The following is a 12,147-nucleotide window of genomic DNA, read 5'->3' on the forward strand; positions in this document are numbered from 1 at the left end:
TGTATATTATAAAGACATTTCAGAGGGCTGGGTCTCATCAATATCAGGGTCTAGTGCTGTATATTATAAAGACATTTCAGAGGGCTGTGTCTCATCAATATCAGGGTCTAGTGCTGTATATTATAAAGACATTTCAGAGGGCTGGATCTCATCAATATCAGGGTCTAGTGCTGTATATTATAAAGACATTTCAGAGGGCTGTGTCTCATAAATATCAGGGTCTAGTGCTGTATATTATAGACATTTCAGAGGGCTGGATCTCATCAATATCAAGGTCTGCTATATTCAAAACCAGTATAGAGAATGCCTCTTTTTAATATCTAATATTCAACCTACAACTCAGACACACAAACCCCCCCTTGCCATTGAATTTACACTGAAGACACTGAGGAAGACTTCTAGTGGAAACATTTACCATTGAATTTACACTGAAGACACTGAGAAAGAAATGAATTTGTTGGAAAAGAATGTGTTGCCACTGAATTTGTGCCCCCCAACCCCCCATTTGACAATCTCAGGCCATGGTTATCTGAATCCTCCGCCCTCAGCGTAATTAGTGCTTGGGGGAGTGCTAGCCCCCCCCCCCCCCCCCCCCCCCCCCCCAGCATCAGATTACTAACCCTGATGGGAGTACACAAGGGGCTCAGTCTCACCCCAGTTTATAATAAGAAATCTGCTTTGTATGGACCTCTTTGAGACAAACAACTAACCCTCACCACTGCAAACCTTTTCTTCTCTCATTTAAAGATCGTATTGGGAATTGCTTCTCCCTCAGTGCAATACCCCAGAGTTTGTGTGTGTGTGTGTGTGTGTGTGTGTGTGTGTGTGTGTGTGTCTCTAGATTCAGACATTCTGTCAGTCTGTCAGCAAGAGGCTAAATGCTCACAAACTAACAACACAACATAATTTGCACATATGGTGCGTTGCAGTCAGGCAGGAGCTGCAGTTAATCAAAGTAGAGCAAACAAGGACACAGGGAGGGGGTTAATCCGGGCTGGGGGAGTGTTTTTGGGGGGGGGGGGGGGGGGGCCACGCGCCTCGTTATTAGTGAACCGATGCGTCCAGGTGTGTCTCTCGGTACCTGTGTGACTTTGGACTCTGTGTGACGTGTGGGTTGTCCTCGGAATTTGTGGTTGAAGTTGGTAGTTCAGTGTTTGTCAAGACCACATGGTGAAGACTATACCCTGAAAACACTGACTCTTGACTCAGTCTCCTCTAGTTTCAGTAACACTGATGAAGGCACTAGAGCCCAAACACTGGTCTGCTTGACTCAGTTCTCTTCTTGGTAGTTTTCCGATCTAGTTTTTGACAAAACTATCGTCAGATATTTTGAAAAAACTTTCAATTCAGTTTGAAGGAGCAGGTGGATTTAGATTCAGCAGCTTTTCTCTCTCTCTCTCTCTCTCTCTCTCTCTCTCTCTCTCTCTCCTCTCTCTGGGGGGGACACGAGGAGGTAGAGGTCCTTAAACAGGGAACCATCCCCGCAAATGGAATATGGTGGGGGGAGGTGTCCGGTACGGCGTCCTTTAATCCCTCCTGGCAACTGGGAAAGCATCTAATGACTGTGGTGTGGTCAGAAGGAGAAAGGCTTTGACCCTTTTAGGAGAGCGCGGGGACCACCCCATGATAGCACACACAGTACAATGACAAGATCAAGTCTGAATACATGGCAAAATCCCATCTCCCCCCCATCTGTGTGTGTGTGTGTGTTTCAGTTCTCTGGGTCTCCATAGGTCTTGGTCCATTTGTCAGGGGAGAGGGGAGGGTAGAGAAGAGGAATAGCATTCAATCACAGTACAAATGCAATTTTTCAATCATACCAAACCTTACAATACAATTCTGAGGGGATGGAATGGGCTGCCTAGTCATGTTGCTGAAGGAGACTCTTCTTCACACAGAGAGTGGTGAGGGGATGGAATGGGCTGCCTAGTCATGTTGTTGAAGGAGACTCTTCTTCACACAGAGAGTGGTGAGGGGATGGAATGGGCTGCCTAGTCATGTTGCTGAAGGAGACTCTTCTTCACACAGAGAGTGGTGAGGGGATGGAATGGGCTGCCTAGTCATGTTGTTGAAGGAGACTCTTCTTCACACAGAGAGTGGTGAGGGGATGGAATGGGCTGCCTAGTCATGTTGCTGAAGGAGACTCTTCTTCACACAGAGGGTGGTGAGGGGATGGAATGGGCTGCCTAGTCATGTTGTTGAAGGAGACTCTTCTTCACAGAGAGAGTGGTGAGGGGATGGAATGGGCTGCCTAGTCATGTTGTTGAAGGAGACTCTTCTTCACACAGAGAGTGGTGAGGGGATGGAATGGGCTGCCTAGTCATGTTGTTGAAGGAGACTCTTCTTCACACAGAGAGTGGTGAGGGGATGGAATGGGCTGCCTAGTCATGTTGCTGAAGGAGACTCTTCTTCACACAGAGAGTGGGTGAGGGGATGGAATGGGTTTTACCTTACTAGACGGATGAAAATCAACGACTTCCTTACATGCAGTCAAGGATTGTTGCAGTGGACCTGATCCAGTCCGGGATGGAAATAAGACTCCCATTGCACAGCAGTGTGATCCAGTCCTGGTTTCACTAGGAGCTTAATAAGACACACCTGAGCTTTGTTGCCTAGACACACTGGGGGCTGATCAAGCTGGTAGCAAAACCTGGACTGGATCACACTGCTGTGCAACGGGAGTCTCATTCCCATCCCTCGCTGTCGATGCTGAATCACTGGGATCCTTTAAGACCTGACTTGACAAAGTTCTGAGATCAGTCAGCTGCTCAAATGGGCTGATCGGACTCCTCTCCATCGGGAATGCTCTTTTATTCTTACAATACCACACTGCTCATAATGGGTGATGGACTGACCTCTCCATCGGGAAACGACACTATGCCCTCTTTTATTCTTACAACCTTACACACCATGCCAACCCTTCACTTATAAAGAAGTGTGTTGCGACAGTTTCAAGCACACAAGTCACGCCACTGTAAAGCATAGGCAAAGCCATTGGTAAAGCACACGAGAGAGGAGAGAGGTCTGGTAAAAGCATAGGGAAGCATTGTAAAGCACAGAGAGGTGTGGTAAAGCATAGGGAAGCATTGTAAAGCACAGAGAGGTCTGGTAAAGCATAGGGAAGCATTGTAAAGCACAGAGAGGTCTGGTAAAGCATAGGGAAGCATTGTAAAGCACAGAGAGGTCTGGTAAAGCATAGGGAAGCATTGTAAAGCACAGAGAGGTCTGGTAAAGCATAGGGAAGCATTGTAAAGCACAGAGAGGTCTGGTAAAGCATAGGGAAGCATTGTAAAGCACAGAGAGGGTCTGGTAAAGCATAGGGAAGCATTGTAAAGCACAGAGAGGTCTGGTAAAGCATAGGGAAGCATTGTAAAGCACAGAGAGGTCTGGTAAAGCATAGGGAAGCATTGTAAAGCAGAGAGAGGTCTGGTAAAGCATAGGGAAGCATTGTAAAGCACAGAGAGGTCTGGTAAAGCATAGGCAAGCATTGTAAAGCACAGAGAGGTCCGGTAAAGCATAGGGAAGCATTGCAAAGCACAGAGAGGAGAGGTCCATAGTATCCATTAAAAAACACAATGTGCTCATGGAACAGCTATGTAAACTATGTAAAAGTATAGTGTTAACAATGATAAAAACTGCCACACGTTTGGCACACACAGGGAACCACACTGCTAACACCACTAGATACCACATCATTACAACCATGTTGTGTGTAACTAATTTTTACACCAACACTTACACACACACACACACACAACAACACGACACACACACACACACACACCCCGACACACAGACACACACACACACAGACACACACACACACACACACACACACACACACACACAGACACACACACACACAACACACACACACACACACACACACAAACACACACATGGATGACACACAGTCACAGACAGACCACATTCACAGTGTCTGTGTGTAAAACACTGTGGAACACACCACCACACGAATTCCCCTTGAAACAGCACTGTCAGTGTTTTTGTGTGTAAGTAATGTCGATGTGTCCCACAAACACACACACACACACACACACACACACACACACACACACACAGATATTCAGGGCAGCACTTGTTACTTTAACCCAAGTAAAAGAGTACAGTCAGTATCTACCATCGACCTATACCTCCCTTCAGGATTACCAGCGCAACAAAACAACCCATATTAATAAAGAGACAGAGAGAGAGAGAGATCGTGACAGGCGGGTTTCAGCCCATCTGACCCAGCCCCTCCTCGGACCCAACGCCTCTCGTCCAGTGACACGGGCCCCAGCGAGCGATGACATCACCCCTCCTTCGTTTAAATCTTGCCCATTTCACCGCTGCCGACTTCATTCCGTCTAACTTTTTTTTTTCTTATTGACAAACGAAGTCCAGACTCCGTCTTTCCTCTTCGTCTCCTTCTTCTTCGTCTTCAACTTCTCCCTCGCTTCCTCCGTCCCTCTCTCTCTCCGCCGCTCTCGTCTCTCTGTCTCTCTTTCGTTCTGCGGTTCCGAAGCCCCTCAGAATATCCCTCTTTTGATTTGGTGATCTGGAGGTAAGTTGCTTAGTTTTAAGATAAAGCACATTATCGGTCCTAATGCTTAACTATGATTTTTTTTTTACACAACAGCCCTGCAGCCCCGGTTATTACAGTAATCTCGATTTAAAGGAGATTTAGCGCGTCCTGATAAAATTATGAAGATCTAAACCAACGGCTTTTGTTTCAGCACCCCGGATCAAGTGGACAGTTCCCCCTCTCACTCTCTATCTCTCTAACTTTGTGTGGATCTATTTTTTCATGTGTTTTTGTGTTTCTTGGGATTCTTTTCTTTTTCCAGTTATCGGGAGAGGGTTTTAATTTCAATATATATATAGATAAAAAAAAAAATTTTAAAAAAAAGCTCGGAAGAGAGTGAGCAGGGTTAGATTTTGTGAAGGAATGCTTGCTCTCCAAGGCAACGGCGCACGATCGCTTGCGCCGACGGACAGCAGCGCGGCCCGTTCTTCGCGGCCGGTGACGGACTTAATTGTGACGTTCTGCCGGCGGCGAAAATAAAGTTTTACGTTTACTCAAAAAAAAAGTTTAGATTAAACGCTTCAGAGAGTAGGTTGCTTGGCGGAATTGGTTTCGATGAGGCAACCGCCTTATTTTCGGTCCTACAGCGCAATAGTAAATCTCCGCAAAGTTAGACGTAATATATATATATATATATATATATATATATAATATATATATATATATATATATATATAGATATATATATTATATATATGTATATATATATATGTTCTGATATCTACAAAAAATGGACTACGAGAGTTTTTTTTATAAGTCAGCATACGTGAAAAGGCTAAAGAAAGATGTGAAGAGAGAGATGCATATTTTAATGGTGTGCATTTGAAGAGTTTTCTGGAATCTGGTCCGAACCGGGTATCTGTCACTGGAACCGGGTATACCGTGTCCGTGTGTCAATATGTGAGGTGCATCTTATATACAAGTAAACAAGCACTGGTGCTACAGGGTCTACGTCAGCATAAAAACCATTAGAAAGACACAACAAGGACACAACAAGGACAGAACAAAACATAATCAAACTAACTGCATCACATCCGCCATCTGCGCGATTTCTTTTCTCCCTCTAAGTATAAAAGTGTCAGTTGCAGTCAAAAAAATGTAATTTTTGTGGCAAAATGTAAAGTTTCCTTTTAATAATCGGTACTGGAACCGGGTCGATATTTATAACCGTTTCGATATTTATAACCGTTTCGATATTTATAACGGTTTCGTCGGTTCCAAAGCAGGAACCGGGTACCGGTTTTCAAAGGAACCGCTTCGCATATCAAATCTTGGGACATATTGGTGTATTTGTATATGAAATACATTGAATTTGTTAAGTGGTTTATTTATGTATGTACAATTGTGTTTATAAGTGGTTAATTTATCTTATGTAAATAGAAGGATTGTGTTTTTTTTTTTTTTTTTTTTTTTTTTTTTAAATATGCTTTACCAGACCCCTCTGTGCTTTACAATGTTTCCCTATGCTTTACCAGACCTCTCTGTGCTTTACAATGCTTCCATATGCTTTACCAGACCCCTCTGTGCTTTACAATGCTTCCATATGCTTTACCAGACCCCTCTGTGCTTTACAATGCATCTCTATGCTTTACCAGACCTCTCTGTGCTTTACAATGCTTCCCTATGCTTTACCAGACCTCTCTGTGCTTTACAATGCTTCCCTATGCTTTACCAGACCTCTCTGTGCTTTACAATGCTTCCCTATGCTTTACCAGACCTCTCTGTGCTTTACAATGCTTCCCTATGCTTTACCATACCTCTCTGTGCTTTACAATGCTTCCCTATGCTTTACCAGACCTCTCTGTGCTTTACAATGCTTCCCTATGCTTTACCTTCAACCAGAGAAAACCTTTTTGTTTACAAAACATGTGTTGCATCACGTGAATGTTACTTTTTTTTCTAGGTCAAAAACATTACACAACATCGCATCAATACCAGGCCGGCACCGTGTGCTTAAAACGATAGCAGCTGCAGAATGTGTCTGTTTACAGGGATTAGGTAGAGCTGCAGATCGCTTCTGTTTTAATGTATCTGTTCCCGCAGTCGAGGAGCAGTTGTCCAGCGGGTTAATCTTTTCGGATTTGGGAAGAGGGGTCCCACTCGAGCCTGTCGCTGTAATTGCTCCCTCGGGGGTCGAGTAGCGGGGGAGGGAGGGTAGCAGTGGAGTGGAGAGGTGGTCTCGTTATCACAATGCCATAGACGCGTAGTGCAGTATATAGTGTAGAGCGGGTACATTCCTGCTCTACTGCACTCAGCAAGCTGGTTTACAAAACAGCTTTGAAAGTAAAGCACGCGTGTGTTTTTTTTTTTTTTTTTTTTTTTTTTTTGGGGGGGGGGGGGGGGGGGGGGGGGGGGGGGGGGGGGGGGGGGGGGGGGGGGGGGGGGGGGGGGGGGGGGGGGGGGGGGGGGGTGGGGGGGGGGGGGGGGGGTGGGGGGGGATGAGATTAGGGGTTGTGCACAAATATTCCAGCTTAAGAAATGACTTAGACCCTGTGTGGGTGTTTTTTTTTTTGGTGTCTGGGGGGGGTGGGGCGGGGGGGGGGGGGTTGGGGGGGGGGGTTTTTAAATTTAAATCCTATATTAATAAGATAGATTCTTACAACATATAATACTAAACAAAAAAAAATAATCCTTAATTCCTTAATATTTATGTGATATCATGAAAAGAATATATATATATGGATTATATATATTATTAATCTATATATAATTATATTACTTATATTTAGATATATATATAATATTTGCTTAATTTTTCCAACCAAATTGTTATTTATTTATAAATAAATAATAATAATAATAATAATAATAATAATAATAATAATAATAATAATAAATTTTCGAGGGAAAAAGCCATTAGTATAGTAAAGATTCTTATTGGATTAAGGGTCCCAGGAGAAGAGCGTTTTCACCTTAGAAAACTTTGTGAAGCGCCTCCAGTCACTGGACCGTTTCAAAAACCAGACAGTGCCGCGTAATTAAACACAGTTAACTTGTCTATGGACTTGTCATTAATTTAATTCGTGTCGACCCGGGGAACAAGAATATCTTTCTGTAAGGAGGACACATGGGAGGAGAGAATTTTCACTGGGAAAACCTCTGTGAAGCCCTCCACCACCGACCGTTTAGCACAAAGACAGTTGCTTGGATCCTAAAGTAGGATTAAACACAGTTTGTTCGGATATGGACTTATTTTGTGCAGTGCCTGTAGGATTATCTCGGAAGTGGACCTGGATTAGTGGGGGGGGGGGGGGCTAATAGGGGTTTCACAGCCTATAGATCAGCCTATGGAAACAGCCTATAGAATAGGGGTTTCACAGCCTATAGAGGCATTCCCTTTGAAACTGGACCTCAATACAGAGAGCGGAAAAAGTGTGGATTAAAACACGATGTTAAACGCACAAGCAGATCAACCGCGTCTTTAATTGTAAATGGGTCGATAAGCTCCGTAGTTCGACTCGCCTCTCCGGAAGGTATGAGGTGATTTAACCCTGCTATCAGCGCTGGAGAGCTCGGTGCGGTTCAGTAACCTGTTGAAGAGACTTGCAGCAAAACTGGAGAGAGAGAGAGGGACCGTCAATGCAAACTGCAGAACCGGATTTGAAAATTCAAACCAGAGTTTAATCGTGGATATTATTATTATTATTATTATTATTATTATTATTATTATTTATTATTATTATTATTATTATTATTATTATTATTATTATATTTCAAAGAGAAGACGGTTTACTTTTTATGTTACATTATAATGGATCGTTTTTTTTATAATGAAACTGCAATGTGATATTAACGATATTTCCGAAAGGTCCGAGTTCTGAGAACGATTTTGCTTCCCGTCCCGTCCGCGCAAACAGAAACTCTTTCAAGTTTAGTATCTGGGTTACAGGACAATAAAACCAAACCTCTAGAAAGTAGACACGAATCTTGGGCGATAACAGGTTAGAAACTCAGACCGTTTCGTTTCTTTCAATGTATAATTTTTTTTTTTAAAGATCATTTAGACGCACAGAACCAAAAAACAACGCGTTACCACAACGAACGAATATAACAGTAAAATAAACCCAGCAGCTGTTGCGGAAGGCATATGTTTCACTGTGAATTTATTGCTGGTTCGTCGTTTTTGTATTGTTATCCCCCTCCCTCCCCCCCGCCCCGCTACTATATTATCGGCGAGACTTTAATTTAACAATAATCAATAATACTGTAATAATCATATTCAACCTTCGCTTTCCTATAGAGCGTTCCCCGGTCCCCTGTTCGACCATTTCAGTGTGTATGAACTCGCTGCATGATCGGCGCTGAAAGCAGCGTATTGGCTAGTATTATGAATAAAGAGGGTAGTTCGGGGGGGGGGGGGGGGGGGGGGGCAATTAATATCACCCATATACCCCTGTGCCATTTGACTATCAATGCCCACCCAGTGGGAGTTTACGAGGAGGTAATTGGGGATGTACAGTAATGAATAATGGCCTGGGGGGGAGGGGGGGGGTTGTCCTCTCAAACTTCTTAATTTAATTAGCAGGCTCTTAAAAGCAAAGTTACGTGTCTTTGTGAGCGTCAGTCACTGCTGAGAGAGAGAGAGAGAGAGACTAACAGGGTACATAACTTCAGTTGGAATTACTAGGGACGTCTGAGTCGTTTTGAGTTAGCCGTGTATTTATATATTATATGTATATTTATATACATACATTTTGCCTGTAGTATTCACCCTAATCTCTGTGTGGACCCGCATACAGGAGCGTGGAATATAAACAGTTTGGTAGAGAGTGGAGCCGGGTCTCTCGCTGTGTGAACGAGAAGCGAGGGAAGGCGGGGAGGAAGCCGGGTTAGCGAGCTAGAGAGCCGGGAGAGAGACTGCGAGAGTGAACTGGACAGACCGAGAGAGACTGCGAGAGTGAACCGGACAGACCGAGAGAGACTGCGAGAGTGAACCGGACAGACCGAGCATGATGTCCTACATGAAACAGCCGCACTACGGCATGAACGGGCTGACCCTGTCCGGACCCGGGATTGACCTGCTGCACTCCGCCGTCGGGTATCCGTGTAAGAAGAGTGTTATTAGGGTTAAAGAAGTATTCATTAAATTATATATGTATCATATATACTTATATAATCTATATGATAGATATATTATATATATATATATATATATATATATATACATATATTTACAACGTAGTGCATCACCCTGCATAATTAACACATTGACTTCAGAACTGGTTTATTGATTATTATATGATAATATCATATTATTATTATTATTATTATTATTATTATTTATGATTATTCTTTTGTGTGCAAGTTGAACAATTTCAACTTCGTAAGTATCATTAATAAATAAATATAAATTAACGTGCTATTATGATAAAATAATTTTTTATTGCTGTTACAGAACGTTAATAATTATAATAATATAATTATAATATTATATTATTATATTATTATTAATAATATATTATATTATTATTATTATATTACTATTCTTATGGCCGAGTTAATATGGAAATTATCTTTCCTTTTGAATGAAATCTGTTGAAATATAATATAGACTAACTTAAATTTATGAAAAACTTTATACTTAATCCTTTAAATTTTTAAAAATTGTAAAAACTGCAGACGTGACGTCGATATGGGGACAGTTTATAACCACAAATGTGTTTAGGTGTGGCACGGGAGACAGACCCTGGCCTTTTCATATCTCAGTATAGATATTTATATATATATTATATATATATATATATATATAGATATATATATATATATATATATATATATATATATATATATTAACCCGATTTCTTCTTCTTTCTTCTTTCTATAGCGACTCCACGCAAGCAGCGACGTGAAAGAACGACTTTCACCCGCGCTCAGCTCGACATTCTGGAGGCGCTCTTCGCCAAGACGCGCTATCCAGACATCTTCATGCGCGAAGAAGTGGCTCTGAAAATCAATCTGCCCGAGTCCAGGGTGCAGGTGAGCAACGCGCAAAAACCGGCGCAACGCACAGCCGACAGGTACAAGACATTGCAATAGGACTGTGCAAAGTCATATCGGTCATTGAGGACAAATAACGCATTGTGATTTAACCCCTTTCATGCCGGTAACGACTTCCATAGGATCTATACAGCATGACGACCTAAAGGGGTGTATTAAAAATGTCCTTAATAATAGACAGGTGGATTCATGCAAGGGGTTACGCGGTCGCTCTTATTATTATTATTATTATTATTATTATTATTATTATTATTATTTCCGTGTTTTTACTCAGTCCTCAATCCCGTTCTCTCTTCTAGGTCTGGTTTAAGAACCGCAGAGCTAAATGCCGCCAGCAGCAGCAGCAGAGCAGCGGGCAAACGAAGCCCCGGCCCGCCAAGAAGAAGACCTCCCCGCCGCGGGAGACCGGCTCAGAGACCAGCACCAACGGGCAGTACAGCCCGCTCGGGGCAGTCGGCGGCCCGGCCGTCACCCCGAGCTCCAGCGCCAGCGCCACGGTGTCAATCTGGAGCCCGGCTTCCATCTCTCCCATCCCGGACCCCCTCTCAGTCTCGACGACCCCCTGCATGCAGCGCGCCGCTGCTTACCCGATGACATACACACAGGCGCCGGTTTACAGTCAGAGCTACGGCGGTTCCACGTCCTACTTCAGCGGGCTTGACTGCGGCTCCTATCTCTCCCCCATGCACTCGCAGCTCTCAGCCCCCGGGGGCGCTCTCAGCCCCATCTCCACGCCGACCATGGGCGGACACCTCAGCCAGTCCCCTGCCTCTCTGTCCGCTCAGGGGTACGGGGCTGCGGGGCTCGGGTTCAGCTCGGTGGACTGTCTGGATTATAAGGATCAGTCCGGGTCTTGGAAGCTGAATTTCAACACGGCAGAGTGTTTGGATTATAAAGACCAGAATTCGTGGAAATTCCAGGTTTTGTAATAAATAAATAAATAAATAATAATAATTAAAAAAAAAAAAAAAAAAAAAAACAAAACAATAAAAAAAAATTTTATGTTTTTTTTTTCTTTTAACAGGTTTTGTATCCAATTATTTGCTTATTTCTTTACAGGTTTGTGTGTTTACTGCTTAATCGTAAACAAATGACTTATATTATAATTATACATAATTCTCTTATATATATATATATCTATATTATATATATATATATATCTTATATATATATCATTATAATCATTATCTTAAACAACTTTTTTTTTGGAAAAAAAATTAGAAAAAACCGAACCGCAGAAAAAGACTCAAAAGAGGGACGTTACCCGGCACTATCTATTCACAGAGTTAGAATGCTGGAATCCACGGTAAACACCGGTCCTAGAACATCTTAAAAAAAACGTTAAATTGACTACAAAACAATAGGGTTTCAATGCGTTTACGCGACAATATAAAGCTTTTATGGACTGGAATGTTATAATTTCGAAAATACTGCCTTTCAGATGGTTTCTGGCGCGTCAATATTGTAATGATAAAGTGACCTCATCTCGTTGCGTGAAATTTCATGATTATGGGCACGTCTAACTCTCCTGTCCTCTATATGCTGTAAATAAGACTCTCGTTTTA

At 42.7% G+C, this 12,147-nt stretch overlaps 1 protein-coding gene across 1 annotated transcript; it reads left to right on the top strand.

The window, feature by feature from the left end:
• The first annotated feature begins 4,451 nt into the window (after positions 1-4,451).
• Positions 4,452-11,511, top strand: LOC121304899 (homeobox protein otx5). Its single transcript, XM_041236320.1, has 4 exons — positions 4,452-4,564; positions 9,325-9,631; positions 10,410-10,561; positions 10,882-11,511. The coding sequence occupies exons 2-4, from the start codon at positions 9,535-9,537 to the stop codon at positions 11,509-11,511; spliced, it is 879 nt and encodes a 292-aa protein (XP_041092254.1). The 5' UTR covers positions 4,452-4,564; positions 9,325-9,534.
• The last annotated feature ends 636 nt before the right edge of the window (positions 11,512-12,147 follow it).

The sequence above is a fragment of the Polyodon spathula genome, chromosome 40, assembly GCF_017654505.1.
Source record: "Polyodon spathula isolate WHYD16114869_AA chromosome 40, ASM1765450v1, whole genome shotgun sequence".
NCBI lineage: Eukaryota > Metazoa > Chordata > Actinopteri > Acipenseriformes > Polyodontidae > Polyodon > Polyodon spathula.